Source organism: Neodiprion pinetum, chromosome 3 (assembly GCF_021155775.2).
Source record: "Neodiprion pinetum isolate iyNeoPine1 chromosome 3, iyNeoPine1.2, whole genome shotgun sequence".
Taxonomy (NCBI): Eukaryota; Metazoa; Arthropoda; class Insecta; order Hymenoptera; family Diprionidae; genus Neodiprion; species Neodiprion pinetum.
In genome coordinates, this window is record NC_060234.1 from 1,843,449 (window position 1) to 1,859,411 (window position 15,963).

The 15,963-nt window shown below is 40.4% G+C and overlaps 2 protein-coding genes across 2 annotated transcripts; both read left to right on the plus strand.

Annotated features, from left to right (window-relative positions):
- The first annotated feature begins 4,544 nt into the window (after positions 1-4,544).
- Positions 4,545-7,954, plus strand: LOC124214710 (receptor-type tyrosine-protein phosphatase alpha-like). The gene is made up of 13 exons (XM_046617277.1): positions 4,545-4,603; positions 4,735-4,822; positions 4,961-5,037; positions 5,135-5,266; positions 5,351-5,491; positions 5,662-5,859; positions 5,930-6,126; positions 6,209-6,291; positions 6,376-6,590; positions 6,891-7,019; positions 7,110-7,264; positions 7,343-7,478; positions 7,595-7,954. The coding sequence occupies exons 1-13, from the start codon at positions 4,568-4,570 to the stop codon at positions 7,667-7,669; spliced, it is 1,662 nt and encodes a 553-aa protein (XP_046473233.1). The 5' UTR covers positions 4,545-4,567; the 3' UTR covers positions 7,670-7,954.
- A 308-nt stretch (positions 7,955-8,262) lies between these two features.
- LOC124214902 (probable inactive tRNA-specific adenosine deaminase-like protein 3) lies at positions 8,263-13,413 on the plus strand. The gene is made up of 2 exons (XM_046617652.2): positions 8,263-8,709; positions 11,684-13,413. The coding sequence occupies exon 2, from the start codon at positions 11,759-11,761 to the stop codon at positions 13,100-13,102; it is 1,344 nt and encodes a 447-aa protein (XP_046473608.1). The 5' UTR covers positions 8,263-8,709; positions 11,684-11,758; the 3' UTR covers positions 13,103-13,413.
- Positions 13,414-15,963: the final 2,550 nt, after the last annotated feature.

Below are 15,963 nucleotides of genomic sequence, written 5' to 3' on the forward strand. Positions count from 1 at the left end.
CAAGTCACGCGAACAGTCTCGACCCATACGAATGGCGAACATTCGCGGTAAGATGGATCAAGGAAAGGAGCCTGGTCGAGGTTTTTAACAATAGCCACGTTATCCTGAAGGGAACTCTCCGGCATCGTCAACAAATATCCAACGTATGGGTCGAAGGCTTAGATGCACGGATTAGATTTCACTCCTGTGAGTATGCGACATCACTTGTTAAGTAGAGAGGAAAAAATAAGCCAAACTGATGCTACAACGTTTGATTATTGACGTTAGATAAATATCTCCTGACAAGGAAATCTGGCTCAGTAATATTGACATCAGAATTTATTCGACATAATGGGACATTATGCGTCGAAATGCACGTCGGTCTTTGTACCGAATGTAAGCTAAACGTCAACCTAGTGGATACCGCAGGCCAAGAGACGTTGTTAAAATACATTTCTGGGGATGAAAAATCTCTGAACAACGAGCTGATCACCTGGCGGCCGTTCAAAGTCCAGGTGAACCGACAAAGTGTAGGTCGAAGACTCGTGCGGTTAAAAATTTCAACTGCTCTGAAGAATGGCGATGGATACGGTCAGTGGGCGATTGATGACTTCCGCACGTGCCAGCCGCGCGGTAAGCCTAAATTCCGTTTGACACAGAGACAGATACCCTTTTCTAGATTTTTGCACTGCCTATTTACTTTCTTGCGTGTAAACAATTTGTACTTGTTGTCAGGCACAAGAGAATCAACAATAGCGATACGTCGAGAGAAATCGGATTCCTGGCCCAGGATCAAGTGCCAAAAATTATCTTACACTGAAATTGAAGTGATCGATTTATCGTCGAGTATGGAATGCCGCGGAACGATCGGTGAGTACAACCGATTCGAAGTTGAGGTCGATTATAAGAAAATCATTTTCACAGAATGCTCCGCCGTTCATCACGGGGACGGTTGCCATCGGAAATGCAGAACCTGCAAATGCAGGTCCCGCGATAAGAGAAGTGGTAAGGACATGGAGGAAAGTAAGAAAAATGGTTTGGTTTCAATCCATCGAGTTTCGAATAGTTCGACGAACCACACAGGTGACATTTCATCATACGTTCAATCTAGTGTCATTGATTCATCATTCGCGTCATCTCCTTGACTTTCAATGTACGCGCAAAAACAGTTTCCGGTAGTCCGATATAAATTTAGCAGATGTCACGTCGTGGAAGCAACGGCTGCGAACATTGAAACAACTTGAATCAGCACATGTACAACAGTGATAATCAACTGTCATCCATTTTTGAGATCCGTTTCGGTGACTCGAAATTCCATTGTAGCCCATGTCTATTACCAAATTTACCACTCTCTGGTTACTCCTGTCTTTACCGAATGTACGTACAAAGGACTTCGTATGAATTCAATACCAAATAGTACAAACACGCAGGTCAAGCAACCAATAGAAAAACTCAAATCGAACAGTTAGCGAAGACAGTTCTTCGACCAATTAGTGTACCCCAACTTGGACCGAAAAATGATGTACAAAATTTATAACTATCCAAGTAAGAATTCTTGAAGCTGTGGTATTACTCGAATCCCAATTATTCACTGCCCCTCTTTGAATAAATTATATGATAACCGTGTATCGAAATATCTACCACGTATCGCGGTTATCCAGAAAACCTATAAAACATTCCCGATTCAAGTATGGAAAACGTACAAACCAAGACAGAAAGTATTTTGATCGAGGACACAACCATATAATTAAACTGAATTCGTGCACCCGTAATAGTAAAAATTAGCTGAAAGATACACGAGTACGGATTCTAAGATTTCCTAAAGTGATTGTGACTGGTTGATGTTTCATTAGGTAACGCACTAATGGAAGTTCAGGAACTGATTCACACATATCTATCCGCCACTGGCGTCACGCTGGAATGGAAACCCCCCAAAAATGTAGATGCCACCATCGTGAAGTATGCTGTTTCTCTCAAGGTACCGCGTTTCATCAGCTTACCAAAATCTCAGTCAAAGTTGATTATCACGTCTCTTTGCTCATCTTCAGACGCTTACGCTCAGACGCTCTGAAAGTGACAAGATTCGAATCGCGGAATAACCTACTGCACGTTTCTTATCAACCACGTTATGTTTTCGTAATCAGGTAAATGTACTGGTTGGTTGCTCTGAAAGCGGTCACGAGACTCCTGAACAGCAGCCGATGAGACGAACCGAGAACCAGCCAAAAGCCTTCTTCAATGGCTTGCATCCCTACGCTTCGTACGTTGCAACCGTGTCCGCGTACAACGGAAGTGCAAAGGGACCACTAAAGGAGTATCACTTTCAAACGACTGAAACTTGTGGGTACCAAAAATTTGTGCATGTCTAACAAATTCGGCAGCATATGTAAAACCCTTCTTTTCAACAACTTATGCTGATTTGTACAGTGATACCTACGTCGGTAATTCACAACCTCCGAATTGAAGGAAGAGGAAGGTTTCTTCGGTGGGATTGGCCTGAGGATTGTACTACAATCACGGGCAGTATCTATTGGACAAAATTAAAATTTGAATCTGTCGGTGACGTCGTACGGCCCTTCAAACAATACCACGAAACGACCTATAGGAACCTCGACTTAAGCTTGTTCGATTTGATTCCCGGTGTAAAGCACAATGTCCGTGCTTACGCGATAAGGTCTTGGAATGGGACTGAAAATGATACGAAGTATGTGAACCTCACCTGGACGACCCCACGTGGTAAGGACCGAGCGAGTTTGAAACTCGGATGCTGTAGCCTTCTGCCAATGACATTTACCGTCTCGAAAACTTACACGTCATTCGAACAGTTTGATAACTCTGCGCAACGCAAACTACATTAACGAGTTGGTATGTTCAAGGTGTGACAGAATTGGAAGCGTACGATGCCGACTGCGACAGAAGCACCATCTCCTTGCGATTTATTCCGTCAGTCCTTCTTTACGACCGAATCGAATCCTACGAAGTGTTCATCGCCGAAGGAAACGAGCTCCCCAAAAATATGGCTTTTGGTAATACGAAAGAACAGATCTGTGATTTGTGGGATGATCACACATGCTTAAAAGATGTATCCGTACCTTCGAACGCTAAGGTCAACATAACGGTGCGTGCGTCGACACACGTAAAGACAAATTGCACTGAGTTAGAGTAATATGCCCTTATCGATAGATTATCATTATTTGACGCTAAATACAATTCATTCACAGATTCACGCAACGGGCAAGAAGCTTGATCGATTTGATATCCGGAGTAACATCACCTTCTCGCTGGAAGAATCGTGCAATTCAAGTTAGTTTACGTAGCCACGCTAAAGGATTATTTTCTGATTACATTAAAGTAGCCTCGTATGATTTCTGTAATAAAAACCAGTTTACCTATTCATAGGATAAAAGTTGACCGCGAGGTTAACAAATGTAATAAATTGAACCATCCTTCGTGTCCCCAGATCTCAGTTGGCGAGTGAATTTCACAGTGACGCAAGATCGCGGTGACGTGAGCCTGAAATGGAAGCAGCCGTTATCGAGTCGCGTCAAAATCACGCGATTCGCCGTCCGCGTTAATCCTCTGGATCGACGTCAACTTGATAAATTAACCCACCAAATTCCCATTGTCAGGGAAATTCCTGTCGAGCCGAATCGCAAAGAGTACACCACGGAGTTCTACCTGTCAAAATCAGGGAGCTACAACATTTCCTTGGTAGCGTTCAATCAGCGCAACATAAGCAGTATGGAAAATGCAGTACAGTTGTTCATCTGGAACGAAAATTCCTCGGACTTTCAAGCTGCTGTTCCTGAACGACGTCCTTGGAAACAATATTTACTTTATGTCATTATTTTGCAAATCATAGCGATGCTTCTGTTACTGCTGTTTGCTTATTACCGGTAAGCAAGTGCTTCATGCCAACATTTCCGTGGCAGTGTTTGATCAGCCCAATGTAATCAGCACGGCAGGTGTAATACAGATTTTAATCTCGGAAGACGACACCAAGCGTGGTCAACGGGGGTCGCGAAAAGAGTATATAGAGTTCATCAACAATCTGTGACTATTAGTGAATATTATTTCTCCGGCGACAATATCCAATATTTCACCCAAACAAAGAACTTGCTTTGCTGATTACGTTTTGAAATCACGTGTTCATACTGGACCATATCACGTTTACCAGACGAATGCTGAACCTGCATACTTCCATAAAATGCGATGCAGCGAAGTCGAAAATTTTTCAAATCGAATAAGCGTTCGAACTATGTACCAACAAATTTGAAGCATCGTCATCTCTTAGACAAGTTCACCAAGTTACTGTGCCATTTGGGCTTCTTATTTGTAGAATAAATGAACTTAATTATACAGAAATCAGAAGAAACTCTCATCCGTGGACAACTGCGATGAGTACATCATACCGCCAATGAAAGAAACGACAAGTACGAATGTCTCGATGACTTTCCATAGTCTGGAGGAATCATCAGATCCGTCCGACATTTCAGAGAGATATGATGTGATGCACGAGTACGCTGTACCGAGTGAGCTGCTTTCAAACTACATAAGCGTACCGCACTTCCAAGAGTACGCCAAATACATGGCTACCAGTGGAGGACTGCATTCGCAATTTACGGTAAGAAATTGGTATTATCAAAATGGTAGGCCTTGACTGCGTGAAACCGGATCATCATATTTCTCCGCATCTGCCAAATTTGTCGAAAAACTACACATCTGTTAACCTTCAATACGATTTCTGCCCAACAGAAGCTTCCTAAGGGGACAACGAAAAGGTGCGAGTATGGAAAGTTACCTGAAAACATGCCAAAGAACAGATGCGTGAACCAAATACCATGTATGTAATGTCAATGCTGCTTGAACAGAGATTTAACGGTCTGAAGATGAATAACTGCATTTTCCGCAATGGATCAACTCTGAGTTTTTCAAAAAATCGTTAGGATTTCTTTCTTACTGCTTGTAATCACATTTACAGATGACGAGACGCGAGTTGTCCTCAACCGAATCCTCGAGGATCCTTACTCCGATTACATCAACGCCAGTCACATTCAGGTAAAAGCATTTCGACGTACCGTTGATTCTTAATAACGTGGTACAACCGCCGTAGCATGCGATATTTATTCACGAAAACTGGTATTCACCCGAACAGGGATACGGCAAGAGGGCCTACATCGCGGCACAGGGACCGATGCCGAATACGGTCAACGATTTCTGGAGAATGATTTGGCAAAACGATGTGAGGGTGATATGCATGCTGACGAACGTTGTGGAAGGCGATAAGGTAGAAAAGAAGATTCGGTTCAGAGATATTACAATCTCTTATTGAAATGAAGAGAATTCTCTGAAACTTCGTTAAACGTTGCAGAGGATGTGTGAGCAGTACTGGCCAGACGTGAGGACCAAGACAGAATACGGCGATGTCGTTGTTGCGAACGTAGAGCACCAGGTGTACGCGAATTATACTTTCAGAACCTTCCATCTCATCCACGAAAGGAATACGCGGAAGGTAAGGCGATGAATTGAAATGGATTTGGGATTGCACGCCACTTTCCGTTCTTCCGCACTCCTCGTGCCTTTATCGTAGTGTTCGGTACAGATGATCAATTTTCTTGCGATTTTTCCCGCGTACCGAGCATCGATCGAAGCGATCCCATTAATCTTCAGCTCTTGTAACAGGTGACGCACCTTCACTACACGGGATGGCCGAGTCAGGGAGTGCCGAAAGACCCGCAACCCCTGGTCCAGTATTTGAAAAAACTGATGAAAACACCGCCCGGTAACGGACCAGTCCTGGTTCACTGCTCCACCGGAGACGGTCGCACTGGCGTTGTCATGTTGTGCGACATTTGCATCCGCGAAGCGGCCGTTGTGAACGTGAGTAATAAAATAATCCACGACAGCGTTGTAACTCTTCGGGAGCAATGAATCAAGACCGTTCTCGCAGATGATCGACGTAGCCGGGGTCACTCAACGGATGCGGAAGAGCCGCGCGATGATGGTGAGCACACAGCAGCAATACAACCTGGCTCACGTCGTTCTTGCGGAAAGTATTTCGGAACCGTCGACGTCCGTGGAATGCAACGACGCCTTTTCGCAGAGTGTGGAGGAAATGAAAAAAAGGTTGCCGGCCGACGTGAAACGGTAAGCGAACTCGAAAGCTTCCGTGTCGATACACGTCGAGAAATTCGGCCGTTCCGTGATAAGATTGTACCTGTGTCCACAGGCTCGATGACTCCGAATGGCAGGAGCAGGCACTCTTCTTCGGCGATGAATCCGAACCTTCGACTTCCAACGAGTTGACGGCAGGTCGGAATATTTCAAATTAACAAATCATTCAAAGCCCTGCATGAGAATCATTGAGAATCTTGGTGATAACCTTACGAATTACAGAAAATCGAAAAGGGAACGAAAACGGCTTGTATTTGGAGTTGAAAAATCCGTGCAATTACACAAACGCGGTCAGCGTCGACGGCCTCGGTATGAAAAGGGAATACCTGGCATCCCCGTTACCTTCGCCCCTCACCCTCTCGGAATTCTGGCGTTTCATTATCGAGGATGGTGTGAAACTAGTTATCGTATTGCAGCCTGCAGATCCCAAAAACTCCGTGAGTAATACGCATAAATTTTACTGCGAGTGCTGTATTGACTTTTCAGACTGTCTTTTTCAAAGAGTCTGCCTAAATCTCAATGAAAAATAGAATAAGACGATCAAGTTTCAGCCTAGAAACAAGTAAAGTGACAACTTTGGTTCAGTTGTTTTGAATTTTCGCGTGAAAGGTCGACGAACGAATGATCTTGCATGTAATTCAGACACCAACAATACAGAATTCGAAGCAACGCAGCTTTCACCTAGGTCCAACCGATTCTTCGCTTCAATAATCGTACTACCAAAATGTGCTCAACAGATTCACTGCGACATAATACCCACTAAGATGACAGCCGGATTCGCTCCGGACATACGAGTGGAAACGAAAACGCGGTTCGTCGACGAATCTTACATGAAACTCGAGCTTCTGGTAACCGACACGTTGGCGGTAAGTCCATAGACGACGAAATGTGGTAAATGACAAAACGAATGGATCCTTTTTTTCAAAAACCCGTCTTTTGACACCGTCTCCGTTCAGAAAGAATCGAGTCCTCGTGCCTTGACGATACTCACTTGCGTCGGCTGGGAAAGCGATAAAAACGAAAAGCCACCGGCACCCGCCACGTTGCTCTCGATTTGGAGAACGTCGGAAACTATCAAGCGCGACAAAGGGCAGACCTTGGTTCTCTGCCGGTGGGTAACGTTCGATCGATGCTCGACAGAGTCTTCCAAATTCTCTGACCTCCGCTAATTTCACGCCCCGCGTTTCAGAGACGGCATTACCGGCTGTGGCCTTTACCTGGCGATGAGTTTCCTCCTCCAACGAATGGCAGTCGAACGAGTATGCGACGTTATTTCCGCCGTTCGAACTGTTCGCAGGTCCAGACCTGAGTTTGTCCGATCCGACGTAAGTGTGATATAAAGCAACTACTCTGCGATAAGAACTTCAATTCAATTTCCGTAAAAACAATTCCAAACCGGAGTTCCATTTGATCCCTATACTATTCATGTTTTTACTTTCAGAAGGAATTCCAGTACTTGTACGACGCAGCGTTAGCCTACACAAAATATTTCGAATCCTACGCGAATTTCACTTAATTAATAATCCCTACAAAATAGTTTCAATTGTCACTCAAATTCAAACATCGACGAATCGTTTTCCAAACGTCTTCCGCATGTCGTCAACAATAATATAAACCCAACGTCTTTAACTGTTCTCTCCACGATGAACGTGACAATTCGTCGCTCAAATCCCATGAAAGTGACCCCATTTATTATACAATTATATATTTCTATTCAATCATCACACAATCCTCATTTGTTCCAATATCCTAGTCGATGAAATTATTTCAAAATTTTTTCCAATCTTCAACTGTAATATCACACATGCCACATGTATACCGTAATAAAATCCATATTCGTAAGAACAAACTAATCAATCTACCCACATTTGAAACCAAACTTTTACGCAAAGCAATAAACACGTCAACTAATCTTAATCGTGCTATCGCAATTAAATAATGCCTCATCTCGAGTTAGCTCTGACTCGTCGAATAGTTAGACGTCTTATCGACTATCGGTTTTCCCGTCAGGGTTCGCGGCACGTTGCAAACGTGCCAAGTTAGTCATAGCCCGTTTGCGCGTTGCGTGCCGGGAGACGACCATCTACCAGAGACTCGAATGACCCGTGTTTGAACGTTTTCGCGTTAAAACCACGTTAAAACAGTATCTCTCAGTCGATATAACCAAAGTACCTGGTGCGTTTCAGGTTGACGGTTTGACGGTGAAACGTTCATCTTCATCTCTGCAACACGTTTGCACATAATTCGGAAAATAATTATTCGTCACATGTGTGTTGATACATACATGTCCCTCTATCATTGAATATAATACGTATACAAGTACATGTAAAAACTCAGCAACATACGCTCGTGCTGAATTACGCTAGCAGCAGTAAAAGAATTGTAGAAAAAGAAATAATAATAACAATAGAAAAAAGAAGAAGAAGAAGAAGAAGAAACAACAACAACAACAACAACAACAACAACACAACGACAACGCAAAGACAACCTCAAGATCGGACAAACAAATTGCAAGAAACTCGACTCGTGCAGGAAGGAAGTCAAAAACATTCAACAGTACGTGTTTTCATTTCAATTCTCTAGCCATAAAATAATATCCAACATCCCACTGACAACAATAATATAAACCCAACACGTTGCAAATAGATAAAAATTTCATCTTCGCACCTATAATTAATATGAATCCAATGTCTTGAAACGGTATTGTTTACAATAAGGTATACGTTGTGATACTGATAATTATTACAATGACCATGACGATAATGACGATGATGATGATGATGATGATGATCCATTTGCGTATAATCCATTACAATAAACAAAAGCCGTTTATCTCTAGATTATTGAACTCGGTAAATGCTAGACTGATTTTCGATTGTTAAACAAACAAACAATATTCATCTACAATCAGCAAAATTATATTATATATAAAAATCTATACAGTATAAAATCATCAGATTTCCGTCACAATTTCACATCGATTTCCCCAATTATTTTTTCATCCTGATATGATATAACCGATCAATTCACCCTTATTCACAATTATTCATACACACCAAACTTCCCGTATTATTAATTTTCCCATATATTTATTATCTCTTTTCCAAATCGAATCTCATACTGGATTATAGGAACATCGAACGCCAACGACCACAAAACCTACACATACTCATCTCGCATATGTTCGTGCGTAAAGCGATTGCGGTACACACAACATAACCAACTCCACGCAGTGTAACAAACTTGATCCCATTCGCCACGAGTTACGTAAGCTCGATAAATTCCCTACCGGTATAGGTATAGTACTAGACGGAGAGACGGCCATTACGCGACGCTTTATCACGTCATCCTCGCCACTTTTCCCGCCTATATTCAAACGCCACGGAGCAACAGTTGAACGAAGCGCGCGTTTCGTAAAAAAAAAATTAACACATTTTAATACTCCGTTAGATTTTTAACATTATTTTTTTTTTCTTTTTAAATACCTTAATGTAATCAACTCAGCAACAATACAATATGCAAGAATTAATACAACAACAACGATTACTTGCGTCGCGCTATCGCGCTATATGTTTCACAATCGGAGCTTAAACGTATTATTACTATTATTATGATTATTATTAACGCGTTGTAAAAAAACAGAGAGAATGATTATATAGGCTTGGTCGTATATACGTGAAAACGAAACGTTCCGACTACAATCGTACATTGTTATCTCGTGATTACTGTCAGATTGTATAACGCAACTGATTCCAAGTGTGTATATAATATATATACAAAAGTTATATGCACGCGTACGCGTTCATCAAGTCTTGTTATACGTGTGTATACGTATACCTATACATACAAAATCTCATGCTGAACTGATATAAACTACATCCGCGGTACGATGTAACCTATGTACTCACATACGTATGACAATTTGAAAATTGGGATGTAACATAACAATGTAACAATATATGTATACATACACGAACTTGAACTCTGCAGAAGATCATCGATGATGCGTGCTGCATTTTTGTCTGTTCCAATTTATTCGAATAAACGAATCAGCTGTGATAATGAACGATTTATTTATACGCGATAAAGAAATTTCAATCTAAATATCATGTACTCCCGCATATATTTGACAAATAAAATACATATATAAATTATATGCCTTCATTTCGTCTCTGCGAAAAGAACGCGAGGGAAAGAAATAAATTTACTTTCACTTCAGCGAGTTTTTTTCCAAATTACTAACCATTCCTTTTCTTTTTTTCCTTTTTGTATCGTATGCTAAAATCGAAGATTAATTCCAATAATCAGAATTGAATGAAGAGAGAGAGAGAAAAAAAGAAATGATCAAAAAGAAGCACCGAAAAAAAGACGTGCTCGAATTGTAGAGCAAATTGAACGTTTCTTATGATTATCATTATTATTATCATATTTATTATCGTCGTTGTTGTTTTTTTCCGTGCGAGACAGCAAGACGCGCGTCTTTATATCCAGAAGGCATATTGTATATTCGCAGAACGTTGCGGGGGCTGGAAATCGTCTTTATTCGCGCGACGATTTGCGAGATGTTGCGATGCCTGCGAAGGGGCAAATTATAAATTGCTGTCAAGTCAGGCCATGGTCGTATCATTTGCGTTAGTTAAACGTAATTGCGCTCCACCTCGGTTAGACGATGCTCAAGAGCACAATATACCTACATTGTGCACATATGTCTATATATATGTGTGTGTGTGTATATATATATATATGTATGTATACCAACGCGTGCAGGCACTCTCAAGAATTATCACTACGTCCATTTTCTATGCATAACTATATCGATATAATAATTCCGATAAGCACAGCAGTTGCATTTCAATTTATCTTTTTCCTCCGCTATTCTAATAATAAAAATGTCTATTGTCAATGTATAGTATGATAGAGCGAGGTAAATATTTCTCAAAACCGCTGATAAACACATGATTTTTCATAAAATTCTACAATAGAATAATTCGGTTCTATTCTACTTGCAAGTTTATTCGTCTCGAGAGAAATGTTATTATTCGTTACTTCTACGAAATTGTAAAAATAATTTCATGTTGCCGTAGTGATTACACAGAATTAAATAAAAATCTCCTCAATTTTGATAAAATCAGTGATTCATATATTCTTCGTAAAAGTAATGAGTGATTTTTTTCAATCATCAATTATTCTCCCTTCTCAAATGGTCAGGTAATAATTGCTTTCTCAAGTCGAAGAAAACTAAATTTCCTCGTCGAATCAATCAAGAATTAAGATTAATTAATTCTTCATTCTCAATGTATCAATTGACAATTTCACGCCTGAATAAATAAAATCAACGCATTTTTTATTCAAGACAAGAAAAGAAGAACAAACGAACAAACAAAAAAATGCCACGAATTATATAACTCGCTAAAACTAAATTAGTAAAAACTTTCAATTAAACGGAATTTAAAATTGAGAAACAAAAATAAATAAATAAATAAAACGTCATCATCCGCAATACGTAAAAGTGAATTGAAGATATTTTCAGGGAAATATCGGATGCAAGAAGATCGTCATCGTCATCATCATCATCATCGTCATCGTCATTATCATCATCGTTGGTATGACGTCGCGGGAGCCAAAATCAGCAAAAACGAACAACGACGATCAGGATCATCACCATCAGCACCATCAACATCGTTACAAATCGTCATCAAGCTCATTAACGAGTCCAACAAAAAAGCGTAATCGTTCTTGGCGACCGCAAGCAGTACTGGGACTATCGTTAACCGAAGAAATACCCCTAGAAACTGTCTACGTAGGAATATTAAAAGACAAACGTACAACGTCGAAAGCAATAAAGCAAATATCGTCGTCATCGCCTGGTTTCGGTCATTTAAAACGTTGCAACGGTTTCCGTCTACTTTTGGAACCAGTGCATGTAAAACCATCCCAACTGCATCACACGACATTAAACGTCAAGAATTTAACAGAGACCCATTCAATTGGCAAAGTGTTGGAGAACAAGTTTAAAAACCAACCAGAAACCGTGACCAAAGATGCTGAAAAACCCCCTTCTTCAATAACGGAAGAAAATCGAAACACGACCCGATCGCCAACCGTTATGAGAAACGATTTGCAATCAAAAGGTTTCGACGTATCGTTACTGGAGGAAAATTTCGAGATTATCAAAGTCCCCGCTAGAGCTGCGCGAACGCGACGTCAGGCCGAAGTTTGCAGTAAAATATGGCCGTTAAATTTCCACCCAGATCCAGGAACCGAGGCTATAATATCCGGTGAAATATTCAACGATTACCAACTGAGTCGAATGGAACTTTTAATGCTGGCCGCGATCGAAGCAGCCCGTCGATCCTCGGTCGGTAATACCGACTGCGCCGGAAGCGCGTTGATCGTCGATCCGTTGACCGGAGAATCGGTGGCTCTGGCAGCCGCCCGTATAAACGAGCATCCGCTCTGGCACGCGGCCATGTTGGCGATTGACCTGGTGGCTAAAAGCCAGGGTGGCGGTGCCTGGATCGGAAGAAAATCTTCTTCGATAGCTGAGGATTCGGTAAGAGAAGAAGACGGCGGCGCCACCGGCGGCAAGCGGAAATTCGACCGCAGCGCCTCGACGGCATATCGGTATCCCCCGGAGCTCGATGACATTAAACTACCTGCCGCGGAGCCGCTTCAACCGGAAGCCGATAAAACAGGACCCTACCTTTGCACAAATTACTGGATTTTCATGGTCCGCGAACCTTGCGCTCTTTGCGCGATGGCCCTCCTCCACTCGAGGGCAGCGAAAATATTTTATGGTGTTAAGGCCGAGGGTCACGGGGTACTAGGGAGCAAGGCTATGCTTCACACGACGAACGGGCTTAATCATCGTTATCAAGTTTGGTCCGGTATTTTGGAAAACGAATGCCGTCAAGTTTGCGCCGATATTGAAAAACGTTCCGTCAAATGACGATTGAGCGTTGTTATAGTGATTGTTATTATTGTTACTATTATCATTATTATCATCATTTCACCTGCATAATTATACATATGAATACACGCATACGTGATCAAGATGTGATCTGTTTAATTGTTGCTGCCTAATCATTATGCATTTACCTGATACAATTATTTAACGATCGTTGTTATTATTATTATTATCATTTTTTTTATCAATCTTCTTCTGCCTACCTAAATATAATACTATACGCCATGCTATTGTCCTTGTTAAATGTATATTGCGAGATTAATTAACTGGACAATTAAATGTTTCTAAGAAAATTTCCTCACGCCTTGTTTATGAACAATATATATACGTACACATCTATATACACCTAACATTCCCACAAGCATAATAATATTCAATCGTATAATAGAAACGACAAAAATACCTCTTTAATTGTCACGCAAATATCTTGTTAATTCTCACGTATAAACCTGCCTAAAGTTGATGTTAAGATTTCGTCATTTTTCTCAACGTTCCCTCAATCCAAAAACTCGGTCGAATATTTAATAGCATTTCGTTAATTTCCTCCTCAACAAAGTGTAAAAAAGTATAAATTCACATCATATTGTCAATAACGCGCGTAAACTAATTTTGCGACACAAAAAAAAAAAACAACGCTGTCTCGTGTATTTTTAAGGGCTTGTTAATTCTTTTTTTTTTTTCACCGCGATCACATTTCTTACCAACAATAATCGCGAAACGTGTGAATATGTTGAATAACCTCAACAATCAATAATAACGCAAAATAAGTTTTGATTTGTGTTTCAATCCCCCATTTTTCCATACATCGTATTTCCTTCGCTTTTTATTTCTAATTTTCAACGTAGTTTTTCGTTTCCATTACACTCATTCATTCATTCTCTCTCCGACGTTCTCATTCGTCTGATTCTTCTTGCCACGCTGGGGAGCATTTTGGCATATTTATAAGGAGTACAGAAGAGTGGTTAGCGTTCCGTAATCACTGACCCGTCGAATTGACATCAATCTGCAAAATATTTAACGTACCCGCCATGCGGCACGCAACGTCCCATACGTTTCATACGACTATAGCCATCGCATCGTCTGCCCGCGTATGCGGCGAAGAGAATAAGCAATAACGATCTCGTGGAATTTTTAGAAAATCATTATACGCTCTTAGTAAAAAAAAAAAAAAAAAAAAAATAACCCGAAACTAAGCAAATAATAATCATAATAAACGACAAACCCTATGTTCGAAAATACGTTCTCCATCGATTTCTATGTTCTATATAAATACATCAATTCTCATTACTCCCTCACTCTTCCTAGAAAATAAAAAATCTATGAACTGCTCCAATTAACAATAAAATATAATTAATAATTCTTAATTAGAGTTATGTTAAATTTTATTGTCCTCGTATCGTTTTTATTCTCACAATTAATCACGCAAAATTTCTTTCTTTTTTTTTCTTTTTTTTTTCCCCCTCTTATGTTTCAGCGTGCACATTGCGTCGTTAAGGGAGCACAATCAAAGGACAAGAAGAAGAAGACGAAGAGAAGAAGGAAAAAACGTAAGAAAGAACAGAACAATCGCTACCAATTGCTACCGTCGTCGTGAAACAAAGAGAATCAGTAGTGACTCGTCCCATCTTAGTGAGACTATACACAAGACGAGATTTCAAGATTGCATTTTTTTTTTCTCCTCACTTCGCTTCTCGTGAAGGAGAAAAAGACGTAAAAAAACACAATAACAATAGTAATAAGAATAAAAATTCGCACAAATTTATAAAGAGACTGGGTTGTATAAACGACAAATGGATAAAAAAAATCGTCGCTAATTTAGAGAGATAAGTTATCTCTGCAGTATAATAACGCGTATTATTATACCTTCGCATACATACATATATATATAGATATATAATACATATATAAGTTTCTGTGTCATTCGTTGATTGACAAACGTGCGGCTCGCTACTCGTCTCGCTGATGTGAAAAAGGAAAGGAAAAAAAAAAAAGAATAGATAAACCAAAATCGAGGAAGTACGATAAAGTGGCAAACAAAATTTGATCAAAGAGTAAAAGAAAAAGGAGAAGTTTCTAATAAAAAAAAAAAAAAAAATTAATAAATAAAACGACAATATTTTCTCAATCGACGTAAAAATCCGCGAGTTCCTCGAATATTTTCAATATTGTTACACACACGCGAGTGCAATTAAATTCACGTTAAAAACATTTTTGAACGCATGAAAAAAAAAAAACAAAAAATTAACGTCGTAACAAATTAATACACGCATATATACATATGCATACACACGCGTATAATATTGTAATAAATACAAATTAGACACGTCTTATTTCTCGTCTCGCTGTGCTGCCATCGTCATCGTCGTCGTCGTCGTCCGTCGTTTTAGGCATTAACGCTAAGTGATATAAATTGAAAAAATAAGAGTCAAATAGCAAGCAAGCGTAGCAAACTCCGTGAGCCGTCGCCGCGGATTGGATTTTCGAAAGGAGTTGCCCGATTGGACGAGCCGTCGAAAGGAGAATAACGCCGATTGGTCGACGGTAAAAGTAGCCGATGCTGCGCGGCAAGAGATTCCCGAGCGACTCTCTCATCATATTCCGTCTCTGATCTAGTACATCGTCGTCGTCCTCCTCCTCCTTTTGCATCGTCGTGTTGCCGGTTTACACACAGAGAGAGAAAGAGAGAGAGAGAAAGAGAGAGGGAGAAAGAGAGAAAGAGAGAGATTAACTTGTATTAAATAGTTGTTATAAAAAGTAAATTTTGAAAAAAAAAAAAAAAAAACTTCCACGTATTATTTCGGGATTGAAATTCGTTTCACGCAAACGTTAAGAGACGTCGAGTG